Genomic DNA, 18697 nt, shown 5'->3' with positions numbered 1-18697 from the left:
GCAACACCTAAGAGCGAAGCTACAAGTGACAAGTTACACTTGCCTGGCAAGTGAACAGACTCACGTGTATTCCTCCCTGTTCACTTGCCCTCCACTTGATCACGTAGTGATCAAGTGGAGGGCAAGTGAACAGGGAGGAATACACATGAGTTTGTTCACTTGCCAGGCAAGTGTAACTTGTCACTTGTAGCTTGGCTCTCAGTTGTCTCTATGACCTCCATAGTAATTGATTGGCTACTATGTTAGACAGGATGCTGAACTGGATGTACCACTGGCCTGATCCAGAAGGGCTGATCTTATGTTCTTAAGTGCCCTTATTCTTCAACGATTTGTCAAATGCTGATTTTTAAAGTAAAGAGTTCCAAAGGAACTTCTCCAGCTGTAAAATGAAAACCTTCATGCATTTCAGGTGATTAGGTGGAGAAAAATATAATTTGTTTATGATGCCTTTCTTTTTCAGTAGAAAAAAGCTCCAAGTCAGCTAACAAGCAGTAACAGTCCTGCTAGTCTACCATCCTATTTCATCTACAGTGGCCAACCAGCTGCCCCCAAAAGGCCTATAAGCAGGGCAAAATCTCCCCCTGCTGCTTCTCCCCATGCACACACTGTTTCTGAACATGGAAGCTCCATTTAGTCATCATGGCTAATAGCCATTGTTGCACCTTTCATCCATGAATATATCTAACTCCCTCTTAAAGCCCACTAGGCTAGTAACTGTCACTATGTGTCATGGCAGTGAAATTCATAAATATTGTGAAGTGAATGAAATATAAAATATGATTAGGTTACTGTGGAGCAATAGAAAGGCCCTGTGTCTGTTTTGCTCCTCCACACAGTGGCTGGCAGGTGACAGAGTGAGAGGGAAGGAACTGGATGGCAGCTGGACCAGGCAGACCCAGGAAAAAGGCCTTGCAAACTTTGAGTTTTAACGGTTCCTGGCTCAGGCTTAAGACCTCTTTTCATCAATTTGAATAGTTCCCATTAAGTGATAACATCCTTGTACTTTTAGAGCTCCAAGAAGAACATGGTGCTCCTCTACCACAACACACATAAAAATGTGTACCAAAACTACACCATTCACCCACATACACACCCCACAGAGAATTCTTAATTTCTACTTCCTCTCTACTGCCTAGTTACATACTGAAAAGAACAAGTCTTATAACCCTCTGATGGATGAGTCCCGCAATGTCCAAACCTATCTGTCTGACGATTAATTTCTTCATAACATGCATGCGGAGCATTTCTTGCACCTGTGAATATTGAAAGAACAGTTAACATATCTATACAAACCTGATATAATATTCTTGGCAATGCTTATGATAGGCACTTGCACATGTCTGTGAGGAGAAGGATTTTTTTTAAAATCACAGTTTGCTCTCCTTTGTTTCTGCAAGTCATTTATACCTCTGCTTAAAATCACAAAATGTTTGGGGAAAGCAGGCATGCCTACTAGTATAAAGCTGTTTCTGCATGGGTTATTTGCCCTGCATTTGATGATGCTGGGAATTGGGGTTTTCTTGCTTTCCCATAGCATGATACATTTGTGTACCTCACAGGTTTCCCAAACCTGCTTTGCTGTGAAGTTTTAGGAAATATCACAGCAAAGCCTTGATGATTGCAGTATAGAAGAGAGATTCTGGATTTTCCCAGTCCCACCCATACAGTAGCCACAGGAAGTCTCTAGTTCCTTTTGTTGTGGAGATATGGCTTTCCCCTTACCTCTCTACAATGAAAGGAGCTAGAGACTTAATTGTAAAAAAAAAAAAAGCTGGGAATTCAGAGAACCTGATATTCAGATTGTTATCATTATAATGATATTCAATTACCATTTTTTAAAACCCAGAAAAGCCCTGTAGTGGGGGGCAGTGGGGCAGGGCAACCTGTCATGCAGAAGTCCCATAGTCACAGCAATCACTGCCGCAACAGGGAAACTACACAAACCTGTGCCCCTGTGGGAAACACCTAAAAGTTGTTCCCTTTTCCCAGGGTAGCTTGGAGACTACAGTTCTGTAAAATAGAACTGGAGATTTACAAAAGGGAATTTTTACTATTGTTTCCAAACTACAATTTCCAGGAGGGAGATACAACCATTAAACTGATATATAAGATTGTAGTATAGTTGCGCCCTCAATAGATACTGTTGATAGCTGCCCTGAGCTGACAGAAGAGTATACAAATATAATATTCTAGACATGTAGAGTTAAAATTTAGTCCCCAAAGGAAGATCTTCTATAAGAGAAGAACCTGAAAGGAGATGCAGGATAACACAGTAGTTACAATGTCAGAGCAAGATGGAGAAACCTGCTTACTGGGTGACAATGGGCCAATTCTCTTCTCTCAGCTTCACCAACCAAATAGGGTAGGAGAAAAAAAACAGAGGAAGTAAGTCCCACATACACCACCCTGAGTTTTCTGAAGGATAAGGTGATTTTTAAAGTGTTGTGAATAAAAGTTTTTAAAAACAAAATGGGACACCATTTTTAAAAGCAGCAAGAAAACAGGTGTGTCATTTACTTGGACCAAAGAGTTCCCGACAGCGTAGATCAGCCGACTGACAAACTCCTGCATAACAGAAACCAGTGTTGCCACCACATGCATGTCCATTCTGGACATAAACATCAGATGGGCAGGATGCAGAACTCCCATTGCAGTACTCAGGGAAATCACAAGCACGATCAATCGCCTTTCTACATACTGTGTTCCTTGGCATATACTAGGCAAAAAAAAAAGTAGAATTTAGCACTCTTCATAATATGAATGTTTGTCTATCTCTAAGGTTTTTTAAAAATTAATTAATTGCTTAAGATACTTATACTCCAAGTGACTCAACATGTAATTAAAAACAACCTATTATAATTAAACATAAATAACAGTAAATTACAAAAAAAGTACCAAATAAATTAACTGAATGCCATCAAAGAATTGGACAATAGAAAGTTTTTTCCTGGTGCCTAAAAGTTAATAACCTAGGCACATGATGTTGTGGAAGTCATTCCAAAATCTGGTGCCACCACATCAAAGATCCTGATCCCTACACCCTTGGAGCTGATGCTTGTAGCATACAAGCAGGTTCATATGGGACCTAGTGGCCCTTAGGGTACCACAATCCCAGGTAAAGATGCAGCTGAAGTTTATAGTTCCGCTACTGGAAAGTGGCATCAAGTCACAGCCAACTTACAGCAACCTTTGCTGGAATTCTCAAGGCAAGAAACTAAGAGGTGGTTTGCCATTGCCTGCCTCTGCATAATGACTCCAGTCTTCCTTGGTGATCTCCCATCCAAGTGACTAACCAAGACTGACCCTGCTTAGCTTCCAAGATCTGATGAGATCAGGGTTGCCTGGACTATCTCCGCAGACATCTGGATCAGGGCGGATCGGCACTGCTGATTTTATTGGATCTGTCAGCAGTGTCCGATTACGAGCTTTTGACCCACCGCCTTGCCAATGTGGGGATACAGGGGACAGCACTGCAGTGGCTGGTCTCCTTTCTCCATGATTGGGGACAGAGAATGGCGCTTGGAGAGAGAATATCGTCTTGCAGGCCACTGGTACGTGGTGTGCCACAGGGAGCGATACTCTCCCCACTACTATTTAATATCTATATGCGCCCCCTTGCATGGCTGGTGCGGAGTTTCGGGCTTGGGTGTCACCAACACGCGGACGACACCCAGCTCTATCTGTTGTTGGACGGACAGCCTGGATCAACTCCTGATGTCCTGGAGCATGTTTTTGAGGCTGTGGCTGTGGCTGACAAAGTCGGCTGAAATTGAATTCTACGAAGACGGAGATCCTGTACTTGAGTCGTGGGGGGATGGATTCGGGACCCCGGCTTCCTACACTCGATGGGGCAGTGCTTACACTGGCCCCGAGAGTTAGGAACCTGGGGGTGATTCTCGATTCCTCCTTGAAGATAGAGGATCAGATCACTGCAGTTGCCAGGTCTTCCTTTCATTATCTTCCGCAGGCCAGGCAGCTCGCCCCCTATTTATCGCCCTGCGACTTGACTACAGTGGTCCAAGCAATGGTCACCTCTAGGTTGGACTACTGTAACGCACTCTACGCTGGGCTTCCCACGGGCCTGATCTGGCGCTTACAGCTGGTACAGAATGCAGCAGTGCAGGTCATTGTTGGAGCACCGGTGTGGGAGCATATTATGCCGGTGCTACGCCAGCTGCATTGGTTACCGGTGGAGTACCGAATCAGGTTCAAGATTTTGGTGTTAACCTATAAAGCCCTATGTGGACTGGGACCGATGTATCTACGGGACCGTCTCTCCCCATATGAGCCCCGGAGGACTCTTCGATCAGGTGGGAAACATCTTTTAAAGGTCCCTGGCCCTAGGGAGGCCCGCCTGGCGTTGACCAGGGCCAGAGCCTTTTCGGTCCTGGCCCCGGCCTGGTGGAATGCTCTGTCTTATGAGACCAGGGCCCGGCAAGATTTGCTAGCATTTCGCCGGGCCTGTAAGGCAGAGCTTATGGCATATGGTTGATGCCAGGCGGTGCCCCCCCCCCAGTTGAGGGGGAAGGGGTTAAATCATATGCCCTCCTATGCAGATGCTGTTGTCTATACTTTATACTTCATATATTTGCTCTGGGAAGAACCGCTGTACAGAACGTAGAATTCAAACTATGTGCTGCCTCTTTATTTATTTATATGTATATATATGAAATTTTTATATTTGCATAGTTGTAATTTTAATGATTAGATGTAGAGTTTTTAAAGTTTTTAGTGATATTTAATATGTTGAATTGTTGTTATCCACCCTGAGCCCACTGATGCGGGGAGGGCGGAATATAAATGTAAGAAATTAAATTAATTAAATTAAATTAAATTATGTGGAAGCACTTACCAGTGTGTTTCCAAAAGAATTTGCTTCCAAAAATCTATTTTACCCAAACTTGTCACACTACAGCATCAATTAGTAGACAGAGGAGTTAGCCGTGTTAGTCTGTAGTAGCAAAATAGTAAAGAGTCCAGTAGCACGTTTAAGACTAACCAACTTTACTGTAGCATAAGCTTTCGAGAACCACAGTTCTCTTCGTCAGATGCATCTGACAAAGTAGTAGACAGACACTCTAGAAAAACCATTAAACAGCTCAAGGGCTGAGTGTCATTAAGGCATTAAAAGCAGCACGCTGCTGGCACTGGAAAGAGCCAGCATACAGCTCTGAGCTTCAAAAACAGACACCCAGAGGTGACCATCAAAATGAAAAATCTGCCCACTATTGCCACAAAGTGAACTAGTATCTGGAGATAGTTTTCAGTGTGATTGCTCAGGAGTTATGGCAGCAAGCTCCTGTTAAGAAAGAGTGGCCAATGCACACATGAATGGAAAGCCATCAGTAAGCTTCTAAAATATTCTGGATCCAAGACCTCACCTTGCAGTTTTGGCAGCATGGGTCAGTGCTGCATACAGCTCCTGCTTGAAATTTACATTTGTTGGTGCAACATTTACTTTTCTTACATTCCTGAAAATAAAATCACACAGCTTATTTTTTTTTGTAAGCAGTAAAACATTTAAAGGATTAGGGCTTGTGATAGCAATAAATAAAAAACATGAAAACAAGAATGCTAAAAAACGAGCCTGATTTCTAAATTTTGGGGCTGGCTCCTGGAGCGAAAGGGAATTTGTCAACGCCTGGTCTAAAGATACAAAGTCAAACAAAGCCAGCAGTCATTTCCCAGTGACTGACCTGGGGTGAACCACAATCACAATTTTCTCCAGCTTCTACAATACGGTTCCCACAAACTGGTGTGCTCTTTGCCATTCTCTTATCATAGCGCTGTTGTAAGTGTGGCCTATTAGAAAGGCAATGGCCACCCTTGAGTTTGATAAAATTTTGAAAGTCTTCAATGCTGCAGCTGCTAAAGACTCTAACTCCATTTGAATGTCTAAAATACAAAACAAATATATATAATTATAACACATTTTTATTTGACTTTTCATAAGGTATCTAAGGCACAGTGAAATAAAATTCTACTTTACTCCATCTTCCACTGAAACAGCTTCTCTCATCTGAGCAAAGTTCCCTGCAAATGGGTAAAAACCAACAGCGGCCCTTACCCAAGCTGTCTTTATCCTGGCCCTCACCTGGTGGAATGACCTACCTCATGAGGTAAGTAAGGCTCCCATGCTTCTATCATTTAACAGAATGTGTAAGACAGAACTCTTCATAAGGGCATTTTTATAAAGAGAATAGAGATGTAGCAAAACAGAATTTTGCAGGAAGGGCACTATTTAATTAATAAGGTTTTAATTCAATTGCTTGTGAAATGTTTAGGTAGCTTCTGCTTCTCTTTGCACTATTTACTGGATATATTATACTGTCTATATTTTAGCATTCTCCAGTTATGAAATCTAGTTTATGTGATGTAGTATACTATTTCTATTTCATTGTTACTTAATGTGTACAACCCAGTTTTACTGTATTGTTCATTCCATGCAGTATACTGTTTTTTGCATTGACTTTTATAACCCTATAATATAACTCTGTAATATGAAAATATGAATCTCTATGAGAAAAGTAGAAATAACTTAAGTTAAGTAAATAACTAGGTAAGACAAAAATCAAGTAAAAACAATTACCAAAGTGCATTAAATCAACATAAGTAAACATTTTCTCAAAATCATGACAGAACATAGGTTTAGAAGATTTTGGGAAAATCTCAGGGAATAAAAAGTTACTTGACAGAAGCTGAAACTTGGATTCTATGAAAGCACCTTCAAGTTACTCACTGACACTTTTCATGCAGATCCTACTGGAAATCAACACAACCACCAATGTAACTAATCAGACATCAATGCAGCATTTCTTCATACAACTCATCTACATTACAAAACAACATTGCATTTTATCCAGTATAATTGGCATGGCTTCTCACAAAGCATCATAGGAACTGAAGTTTAGCAAGGATGCTGACATTTCTGTTGTGCTGGCTTTTATACACTTCAATAGAGTAGGAGATGTTTCTGAAGAACCTCATTAGGGGTTGTCTGTAGGGAAAACCCATTTGAAAACAGCTGCTTCCGTTATAGGAGGATGCTTGGCTTAGAACCTTGTAGTATTATGTGGAACCTCCCAACATTTTTTTTTATTGGACCTAGCCTCTATGGCAAACTTTTTGTGATGGGTTCCATCCCCCAAAGCAGCTTTTCTTTTGAGGTGCTCATAACCTATTCTCAAAATTCCCCAAGTGCCCACAATATTAGGGACCCCTGGTCTACTCTGACTGGCAGTGGGTCTTCCAGGGTCTCAAACAGAGGTCTGTGACATCACTTACTGCCTGATCCTTTTAACTGGAGGTGCCAGGGAGTAAGCAAAACAGATGCCCTTCCAGTGACCCACAGCTCCTCCCTACTGCATCATGATCTGAACTGAATCAGCTATTTACCAATTTTAAAAAAACAGAGCATCTATCATATGGTTTGGCACTAACAGACTTACATTGCTTCAGTGTTCATGAGGCAGATGGGTCCTGGACACTGGCAGTTCTTGTTATCATCATAGTTCATCCCCAGGCTCAGGCCTAGCAATTGTGCAACAATAACTGAAAATATCTCCAAGTTTACAGACTTTTGGTACTGGAAGAAAGAAGAACAACTGAAAACAGGAAATAAATTATTTTACTTAATAACATGTATATACGTTAAGAAATGCCAGCAAACAGCTCACAAGCAAAATCATTACAACCATACACAACTTATCAGTAAAGATAAAATGGAGAAACCAGCATCTATAAAAAATAAACCAATTAGGACAGCGGCATTTTTAAAAAACTCAAAGAATCATTCATATCATAAAAGCAGAAGAATTAAAATCCAAAGCCAGGTCAGAGCACAAAAATATATTCATTAAAACTGTTTGTACCCTGCCTTTTCCTACAATGCAGCTAAAAACTTAACAACAATAAAACATCTACCACAATAAATCATACAAAACAGAACAAAAAGCAACAGAACAAAAGTAGAAAATAAAACATAAGATTAAGATTTAAAACATTTTAAAAGCAGTACTTAATAATATAAAAGCAGAGGTGACATAAAAACAAGATAGCTAAAAACACTCCAAGTTTGAGAAAGGGAAAATATTCTGTGCTCATTAAACATTAGATGAAAACAAAGGTCTTAGTGAGAGCAGCAGGCCAGGCAGAGTGGTATCACGGTAATTTTCCATTGGCTTTGTGCCATTTAGCCTAACACAGTAAGGCACATTCACCTACTGGATGAGTGCCCTTCCAGAGTAAGTTGGAAAATGAAAATAAGTGACTGGTGAGACCTTGGAATTTCAGCAACAGTATCTTTAACCTTCACAGCCATTCTTTACTCACTCCAGATTCCTTTCAATTGCTCTTGACAGGAATTATCAGCCAAAGAGTAACCCGTTTTATACTATACTATACTATACTATACTATACTATACTATACTATACTATACTATACTATACTATACTATACTATACTATACTATACTATACTATACTATACTATACTATACTATACTATACTATACTATACTATACATGTCTTCACCTATTACAGCCTGAGCCTGGACAAAGGGGGAATAATCTGCTGGTTGGGGCACAAGTTGTTTTTAATGTTTGTTTTATTAAATTGTTTTGTACTGCTTTTACAATGTTATTACCCATCTCGGGTCCTATGATAGCTGCGAGAAAGGCAGGTATATAAATGCTTTAAATAAATAAATAAACATATTCTCCTAGACTAACTTTTTAAAAATTCTCCACTGCAATCTAATCATGAGCAAAGCCCTTAGACTGAGCTGCCAGTCAGTGAATATATATTAGCCAAGAAGATTCAGTGATACTTCACCAGAGCAACTGCTGCATCATAGTTCCGCAAGCACAGCTTTCCTGAGAATGTTGAGCCTACATAATTAGGCTTCTCCCTGTAACTAAAGTACAAAAGCAGAGGTCAAGTCATATACTTTAAATACACCTACAAGTCACATATCAAACCCATACAAATCACAGCTGGCTCCTTTCACTGCTATTTGCCCATTCCATTGCTTTTGTGTCCCTTGGCATCAGCTGGCACAGGGCTGAGATCAAGCCTCGCTACAAGTGACATCTTACACGTGAACGGCACCTGATCATTTTCGCAATTCTTTCTGGGTGTTCCTTCCCCTCTCTGTTAGAATGGCTGCTTGAAGATCTCCTCAACTACTAGTTGACCGAGCAAATGACAGCTCCTTCAAGTCAGGACACAGTGATCAAATACTAGAATCTTAAAAGCCAGAATTACTTGAATAATATGGGGAGGAAGAGATTTGCTTATCTCTACTACTATATTGCTATCATTGCAGCTCCTGCTTCATATCTGGTATAGTGATGCTGCCACACACATACTCCACATTAATTAGTCTCTATATCACACAAGAAGCTTAAGTCTTCTTTTCCTTAAATCCACTGACAATGTGAACATAAAGATACACTGACAGAAATGTGATTTCTCTTTCATATTCTCCCACATGGCAACAACATGGAAATATCCTACAAATCACAACAGAGAGGCTCAAAGTCACTTTTGTGGTGTTTTGTTTGTTTTGAAACTCAATGAACTAAAACATTTGTTGACTTTGGCCAGATGGTGGCGCTCTTGTAATGTTTCACCAACATCAACAACAAGGCTAAAAACATTTATGAATGAATGAAAAACACAAGTTCATGCCAAGCTGTGGACACTGGGAAGAACGGCACACCAATTAACAGCAACCCTGTGTCAAGCTCCTGCTTCTCTGTAAAATGCAGTAATGGAACTATTTATTTACTTCATTTACACTCCACCTTTATTCCCAGTGGGGACCCAAAGCAGCTTACATTGTTCTCATCTGCTCCATTTCATCCTCACAGCACCTTGTGAGTAGGTTAGGTTAAGTGTGTGTGACTGCCCCAAGGTCACCCTGCAAGTTCTTACAGTAGAGGGGGGAAACTGAGCCTGGGTCTCCCAGATCATAGTCCAACACTTACCACTACACTACCCTGGTTCATACACAGGGCTGCCAGATGACCGCCAGTGATAGGTAAACTCCTGGCAATTTGACTTTCTGCCCACCAATTGCTGCCAATCAGTGGTAGGAGACAGGCCACCCAGAGACCACCTGCCATCAGCAAACAGCTGGGACAAATGGCTGCACACGCACTTCCTGCAGGATGATGTCACTTCCAGTTATGTATGAGTCATATATAGTATGATGTTGTTGTTGTATGCATTTCCCCCTGCTTCCTGACCCCTATCCTCTCACTGGCAGTTAATGATGTGGAATGGGGATGAGGAAGCACACAGCCAGGATGATGTCATATCACGTTTCCACGGTCGCATGTTATAGAAGGAGAGGTTGACACAGGGCTACTGTGGTCCTCTGTTTTGAGTACAGTTTGTTTCTATCCTTATTTTTATCATAGCTAGCACGTCAGTTTTTAACAGGCATCTTTAATACATTATGTCCAAAACAAGTATGTCCAAAATATGACAGCGTGTTTATGTAGGAGCGCTGTTTAATATGAAATGTTTTTCTTACACAAATAAAAATGCTGTATCATGTGGCCGTAGAACAAGATATGAACTTTTCCACTTTAAAAACCTTTGCAGTAACTCATCCACCTCTCCTGAAGTAGAGATTTTATTATGATCGGTCCAGAACTCCAAAGAAGAGAGAACGATTGTTACGTTAAGCCTGGTAAACATCTGAAAAGATGGAAAATACATGGTGAAATAATTTTCCATATGCATATTATATTAATTTTATAAGCATTAATTATAAACAGTCTAGATGATGATAGAAGATACCCAGAGATGAGCCACAGTGTGTCAGGGGTAAAAACTAAAATGTACAGGATAACAATACAGAAAGTGCCCCTGAATAGAGGCAGAGTATATTTTCTTCAGCACTATGTAATTATAGAACGTCTTCACACAATAGAGATTAAGAAGCATCCAGATATGCACACTTTATCTTTCACATACTCTGTCTTCTTCATTTTTATCCTGCCCCCCCCCTCCTCTACAGTGCTCAGAATAGCATACAGCATTTTTCCCTTCTCCATTTAATCCTCACAAAAACTATGTGAGGTAGCTTAGGTTGCGAATGATTAGCCCAAGGTCATTCAGTGAACTTTGTGGCAGGTGGGAATTGAATCTAGGTCTTTCAGTTCATAGTCTAACCACTATATAGAAAGGTGCCGATCCAGCTAAAGTTCATTCCAAGCCCGATAAAAGCAATGGAATACAATTTGTGACTAAATTAGCGTTACTGGTTTCTATGCAAGTTTGTCACAGCCAACTTTATTTATTGATACCCTACCACTTAGAGGTAGGTAGCAGGTAAAAAGGTAAAGGTAGTCCCCTGTGCAAGCCCTGAGTCATTACTGACCCATGGGGGGACGTCGCATCAAGATGTTTCCTTGGCAGACTTTTATTACGGGGGTGGTTTGCCATCGCCTTCCCCAGTCATCTACACTTTACCCCCTGGAAACTGGGTACTCATTTTACCAACCTCAGAAGGATGGAAGGCTGAGTCAACCTTGAGCTGGATACCTGAACCTGGCTTCCGCCGGGATCGAACTCAGGTTGTGAGCAGAGCTTGGGCTGCAGTACTGCAGTACTGCAGTTTAGCACTCTGCGCCATGGGGCTGCTATTTGTTTGTCACAGCCAACTTTATTTATTGATACCCTACCACTTAGAGGTAGCTAGCAAGGATCCTTAAAATCCACAATGCTTGTTGTAGTGTTCTGGGAGTTTCAAGCGAAGGTCCATCGTTAGAAAGGCTCCTTGAAAGCCGCATTCAGATTGGCCGCACTTGTTGAGCAGGCCAATCAGGCAGAGTGTACAGGGAGCTTCAAGTGAAGATTCTTTGTTAGAGAGGCTCCTTGCAGCTGAACTCAGATTGGCCGGGCTTGTTGAGCCAGCCAATCAGGATACTCCTATGGGCTAATGTCTAGCGAATGGGATTTCTGTGTTTGTTGTTGGTTAAGGTGAATTTGGGGGTGTGTTTTGGTGGTGCGTTGTGTGTATATAGTTGCAGTGTGCATGCATGAGTTCTGTTCAGTGCTGTTGTTCTTTCAAATAAAGGAATTACGCTGAACTGAACCCACTACATTACACTTACTATGAAGGAGGTCACAACATAATAAAAAGTACAATATTACAAAGCAGCAGAAACCAACAAACAGCAGAACCACCAGTCATATTCAGCTTATAAGAATGCTTGATGGGGTCCAAAAAGCTCCTAAAACAGAACCATCTTTGACTGGTGTGGTGTCTAAAAGAGCAATTTAAGAAGAATTACAACTTTCTAAGCCTATTGACTTCAATGGATTTAGAAGAAAGCATTTCTGATTAGGATTGCACTGTAAAGCCAGCAGAAATGGAGCAAGATGTTCTCTGGACACTTGACAACGTTGATGCTATTACGTACAGCTTCTCGGACAGAAGAGGGCATGTAGAGCAGAACCTCCAGGAAGATCTCAGTGTACAGGTATAGAGAGAAAGAGGTTCTTGAGATATCCTAGACACAACCTGTTTCATGTGTTTCTGGATCAGGGTTTATAGTATGACACAATTATTACGTATAGGCTGCCTTTTCTACATTGCCTGAAGTAGTACATGCAATAGAACAGACTATTGTAATGTTGGAATGACAACACCTTATGCATGCATTCTTGGCATTCAGTGCTATGCTATTACCTTGCAAATATAAATGCTCACTGGACACAGCAACAAGCCAAATGGCAGCATCCATGCAGTTCATGTCACAACACAACAAAACAAACTTACGCTGTTAAGAAAGCCAATAAGCTGTGCTACTTTCTGGGTTACAACATCTTCGTTTCCACCCAAATAGTTGTACTGAAAAAGAAAAATGCATCACATAACTAATTTATGTTCCACTTGTTAATGCATGTACAGCCACTGTTAGCAACAGAATCTGGAGTAGAGACCTTGGTCTGTGATCTGAACTAACAAATCCACATTTGTTGAAATAATAGGACAGGACTAGCAGGCTGAAGTTGCAGTACTTATTACCACCAATAACTAATGTAACCTGATTCTCAAACAGCACCCTACCTACAGACCATTTCTCCCTCAGCCAGGCTTGTTTTCCATTTCAGAGCCTGGCTAGGAAAAAAAATCAAATCCAAACCTGTTTGTGAGGTGTACAGAAGGGAGATCCCTCTTTTCCAAAAGAGAGCTGGGAAAGAAGGCTGTCTAGCTGTTCCAGAAGGTTTCAAAAGAGCACTCTGCACAAAAACTGTGAGTCTGCACAGAGACTGTGATGCAGAGCTGGCAAATGAGGGAAGATGTATTGTCGAAGGCTTTCACGGCCGGAGACTGATGGTTGTTGTGGGTTTTCCGGGCTGTATTGCCGTGGTCTTGGCATTGTAGTTCCTGACGTTTCGCCAGCAGCTGTGGCTGGCATCTTCAGAGGTGTAGCACCAAAAGACAGAGATCTCTGTGTCACACTGAAGATGCCAGCCACAGCTGCTGGCGAAACGTCAGGAACTACAATGCCAAGACCACGGCAATACAGCCCGGAAAACCCACAACAACCATCAAATGAGGGAAGAGTTAAGCATTCCCACCTGCCAGTTCTTCCTTGCCAGTGCCACCTGCCGACCAACTCTTCATAGAACCTCATACTTTCCTAGTAACACTATCCTGATCTAGCAAGGTATTTATTATGTTCTTAAGGTGAGTATCTTGTAAGAACATCAGCAAGAGCTAAGTTTAACAACAGATATGGCTTGATGCAACAAACTCATCAGAGACAAGCAAATAAATGCCACGTGTATTGCTGATTGTCAGCAGCGGTGCAGCGGGGCAATTTTTAGCCTCAGTGTGTGAGTCTGCATTGGCCCTAAGAAATTACATAGTGTGAGATTAGTACAGTCAATATCAAGGACAATGTATTGTCGAAGGCTTTCACGGCCCACACTGTGACACTGAGAGATCTCTGTCTTTTGGTGCTACACCTCTGAAGATGCCAGTCACAGCTGCTGGCGAAACGTCAGGAACTACAATGCCAAGACCACAGCTATACAGCCCGGAAAATCCACAACAACCAATATCAAGGACATTTCAATAACCAATGCCATAAGGTAAATAAATGCAAGTTTACAAAGACATAACATTAGCAAAAATCTAATACAGAGTTGGAGAAATGCTGAAACAGAGCATAAGCAATTCTAGGACTGACGTTAGACAACGTAGAACTACCCAGTAGGGTCATACTTAAAGTAACAGGTAGTACATAGGAGCACATACTTAAAGGTACAGATCATATGTAAGGCAACTTAGTGGTGAAATCTTTGGTCCCTAACTCGTTAGTGAAGTATCTCTTTGAGACCACCTCCCTAAAATACAGCCCTCCCATCTGAGTAAAAAGTCCTTTTGAATAATTCAGTTTTGCATCTATGATGCCCCCCTTCATTCCCCCACACTGAGGCAGATTTTCCCACCAAAATCCAAGTTCACTTGCTATGGCTGAGCAGCCCTAAGTAATGTATCTCTGCTTATGGTTGTAAAGTTCTTTTTGTCCCATCCTGATAAGCAGTTATATTTTTGGCTTTTTAGCCCAGCCTAGAAACTTGATAGGGGAAAAGCAGGAGCCCTCTTCTTTGTATGAAATGGCACTAGATGCTGAATAACTCTCAAAAGAAACAGCAACTTTATTGAAGAGGCAGGGATGGAACATGGGCAGCCAAGGGATGAAATTGCTGAGGTAAAATTTTTTGGTAGAAAAGAATACTTTAAAAGTAATAGGCAAAATAGTTTTCTGGCAGCTTAGTTTCAATGTCTACAATCCTTAAGTGTTAAAGGTGTTTTGTTATTATTTTGGTTAAAACAATAATGTTTCTTCACAGATTTCCCCTTTTCAATCCAGATGCCCTGACATTAGTTCAACACTGTTTTCCCTTTACAACAGATCCGGGACCCTTGGAATCCTTAACTAAGAGTCTCTCTACACAAGACATCTTACACAGGGATGCTCAAGTGTAGGAAGACGCAATGTTAGCTGGAAAGCATAGTTTAAAAAGACAGAGCCAAAGGCTCTGTCATTTTCACCTCTCTACATGAGGGTAGTTTAAAAAGACAGAGCCAGCAGAGATTGCTCCTCAGAGGGTTTGTTAATTTCATCTTCACCTCCAAAGGCTCTGTTAATTTCACCTCCCCTTGGGGGAAGCAAAGATGAAATTAACAAACCCTCTGAGGAGCAATCTCCACATGCCCTGTCTTTTTAAACTACATTTTCCAGCTAACATTGTGTCTCCTTACACTTGAGCGTCCCTGTGTAAGATGTCTTGTATAGAGAGACTGTAAATCATCCTTCAGACAAGGTTATTACAGGTAGGGCAAACGTTTTACTTTCTGTCACTTCAGAGAGCGGAACCTGTCTGACCCTCCTTGTTAGACTCTCTCACACACTCAACTCAAAATCCTGTCAGCAACCCAGAAGGCTGGTTCTGAGTTGACTAGCCAATCAGAAAGGAGAGAACTACCTGTCAAACAACCTCGTATTTCCCCCAGCAATTGTTAACTCCTTCCCTTCCAGCTCTCCAAGTGCACTTAGGATACCTTCTTTACAGCGCATTCCATCACAGCATCATTTGCAGAAATACAGTTTGATCTTAGAGACTTACCAAACCCTTGTCCAAAACGACATACATTTCCACATATCTGTGAAGTTCAGTGATTGTTCGCCTTGTCTGAGGACAAACAATGTAATTTAGTAACCATTTCTGTATTTTTAGTTGCTAAAACTTCTGTAACAATGAATCATGAAAGAGTATCATGAAAGTAGATGGTACTGGAATCTCTAGTTTTGATGTACTGGTATTAAGACGCTTTCTGCCTCTAAATGTGGATATTCCATTTAGTCACCATGGTTATTAGGTTCCGATGGATCTATCCTCCATGAATTTGTCCAATCCTCTTTTAAATCCTAACTGCCTTATACTTATTACTCTTCTCACAGCCCAATTAGTCAGCTTTGTGAAATTTAAATTGTTTGGAACCTCACTCAAAATTTCTCTAAGTTGCTGGGTATCTTAGATACTCTGCAGTTAAGTTGTTCTATGTTCATGGATTCGGTTTCGTTTTCTCGGCCATGTCGGACGCTCCTCTCCGCAGGTCTGAGAGGAAGCGCCCGAGCAGCCTGACCGGGCGGCTGATCTGCGAAGATTAGCCCCCAGGACTCCCAGTGAGGGAGGCAGGGTCCGGGATGCGGCGGGAAGAGCCCCCTGAAATCGATGCGGGGGGTAAATTGCCCATTTGTCCCTATGGAGGCCGGCAGACGTGTGCGGCATCTCGAGTGCTGCTGGGCCATGGAAAACGGCAAAGAGCAGAACTAGGCGGAAGCCTGTAAGTAAGCGAATCCCTTCTGTTATTACAAGCGCACGTGAAGGAGTGGTGGGATCTGAAGCTAAGAAGGCTCGTTCTTCCCCCTCGCTGAGTTTCAGAATTTGGTCGGCGGTCCCCCCTCCCTAAAATGGCAGCGAAAAAGCAGAGTCCCACTTTGGGCAAGTCAATCTCGGCTGCCCTGCAGGGGAAAGGAGAGTCGCTCGAGGACTTGGTGAAGAGGTCGGTGATCGAAGCCATAAAGCCCTTTGTTGACAAGCTGAATGAAACAGATCAAAGGGTGGGCTTAATTGAGAGCGAAGTGAAAACCATTAAGGAAATAGCGGGGGGGGGGGCAGAGAAGTCTTCTCGGGAAAATGCGTCACTCTTGAGGGCAACGAATAAAGAGTTAAAGCTGGTGGAGAAAAACAGTGTTTCTTACCAGTAACTGTTGTTCGTCGAGTATCTTCTGTGCAGACACACATTGGGACTGCGCATGCGCAGGCCGGCCGCGGAAAGATTTGACTAGCTATAGAATCGTGAAGAGGGGGACGCCCGCCGGTTCCGCGCGTGCGCGGTTCCGTTCCCGCCAAAACCGGCATACTTAAGGCGAGCGTCCCCCACATTCCCTCAGTTCCCCTGAGCCGCCGGAGGCCAAATAGTACGAAACAGCACTCACAGCGGGGCAGGAGGGAGGGAATGTGTGTCTGCACAGAAGATACTCGACGAACAACAGTTACTGGTAAGAAACACTGTTTTTCGTCGTCGTCCTTCTGTGCAGCCCCACATTGGGAGTATAGCGAGCTACTCACCAATGGGGGCGGGTGTGAGTGTCACTGAAACAACGAGTGCAGGACAGCAGTCCCAACTGCCGAGTCACGTCTCGCATTCACGTCCACAGAGTAGTGTTTGATGAACGTCGACGGAGACGACCAGGTGGCAGCTTGACAGACGTCCCGAAGCGGAACTCCTCGCAGGAATGCAGCAGAAGCAGCCTGTGCCCGGGTAGAGTGGGCGATCACGGATAAAGGACACCGCACACCAGCTTTAGCATAACAAAGTTTAACGGCAGACACCAACCAGCGGGAAATGGACTGTGGGGAAGCAGGCAGACCCTTACGGGGTCCAGAATAGCAAATGAACAATGCAGGGGACTTCCTACAAGTTGCTGTTGCATGCAAATAAAACAATAAAGCACGTTTCAAATCGAGAGTGTGCAAGGCTCGTTCCCCTGGGGAAGAAGGGTTGGGAAAAAATGTAGGGAGGATAACCTTCTGTTGCAGATGAAACTTGGTTACCACCTTCGGGAGGAACTCCAGACTAGGGTGCAGGACAACCTTATCAGGGAAGAACTGAAGAAAAGGGGGATCAGCCCGAAAGGCAGAGATCTCCCCAACCCTTCTGGAGGAGGTAATAGCCACCAGAAACACCACCTTTAATGTCACCAATGCCAGAGGGCAGGTAGCCAGTGGTTCAAAGGGCGGAAGCATTAACTGTGCCAGAACCAAAGGTAAACTCCACTGTGGAACCGGGGGTACCCTGGGAGGGAAGGTTTTGAAAAGCCCCTTGAGAAACTGTTTGGACAGGTGATGGCTGAACACGGTTCTCCCATCAATCCGCTCATGAAAAGCGGAGATCGAAGCCAGGTGGACCTTAATACTGCTCACAGCCAGACCACGTGAGTGCAGATCCACCAGGTAATCAAAAATTAAAGGTAGGGGGCATACAAAAGGGGAAGCCCCTTTGGGAGCCAACCACTTAGAAAAATGGGACCACTTGCGCTGGTAAGACAGCCTAGTGGAGAGCTTTCGTGAGTTTAAAAGGATCCGCAAGACCTCAGCAGAGAAGGTCACTCTGGAGCCAGCAGGAGCCAGGCCGTCAACTTCAGAACCCCCACATTGTGGTGCCACACACCGTCCCGCAGCAAGAGGTCCGGGGCGGTTGGGAAGGGTAGGCAACATCCCTTCGAAAGGGAGAGCAGGAGGGGGAACCATTCCTGGCGAGGCCAATATGGAGCCACCAGGATGCAGTGGGTGCGATAAGCTCGAATCCTGCAAAGAACCTTGTGCAGGAGCGGGGTTGGAGGGAAGGCATAAAAGAAGCCTGGGGACCAGGGTATCTGGAAGGCATCTCCCAGGGATCGAGGATCCACCCCAGCCCTGGTGCAAAACTGCGGGGCCTGTCTGTTGGAAGCCGTAGCAAAGAGGTCTACCTCCGGAAACCCCCACTGGCGGAAAACTGGAAGGAGATATTTGGGCTGAAGGGACCACTCGTGCTGCGGGAGAAACACCCTGCTGAGGGTATCTGCGGACACGTTCAGCTCCCCCGCGATGTGAATC

General features: G+C 43.1%; 1 protein-coding gene across 1 annotated transcript in view; it reads right to left on the bottom strand.

Moving 5' to 3' along the window:
• Positions 1–18697, bottom strand: part of LOC129341874 (disintegrin and metalloproteinase domain-containing protein 2-like) — a 42889-nt gene that overhangs the window by 9395 nt on the left and 14797 nt on the right. The window contains exons 7-15 of the mRNA XM_054997234.1: positions 15662–15727; positions 12798–12869; positions 10542–10708; positions 8834–8915; positions 7449–7585; positions 5697–5895; positions 5382–5471; positions 2518–2716; positions 1145–1253 (exon numbers count right to left, since the gene is read on the bottom strand). Of these exons, the coding sequence (XP_054853209.1) occupies positions 1145–1253; positions 2518–2716; positions 5382–5471; positions 5697–5895; positions 7449–7585; positions 8834–8915; positions 10542–10708; positions 12798–12869; positions 15662–15727 (1121 nt within the window). The remainder of the gene's footprint in view (positions 1–1144; positions 1254–2517; positions 2717–5381; positions 5472–5696; positions 5896–7448; positions 7586–8833; positions 8916–10541; positions 10709–12797; positions 12870–15661; positions 15728–18697) is intronic.

Source organism: Eublepharis macularius, chromosome 14 (genome assembly GCF_028583425.1).
Source record: "Eublepharis macularius isolate TG4126 chromosome 14, MPM_Emac_v1.0, whole genome shotgun sequence".
Lineage (NCBI taxonomy): Eukaryota > Metazoa > Chordata > Lepidosauria > Squamata > Eublepharidae > Eublepharis > Eublepharis macularius.
Note: the sequence above shows the minus strand (reverse complement) of the source record. Positions and strands in the feature narration are given on the sequence as shown.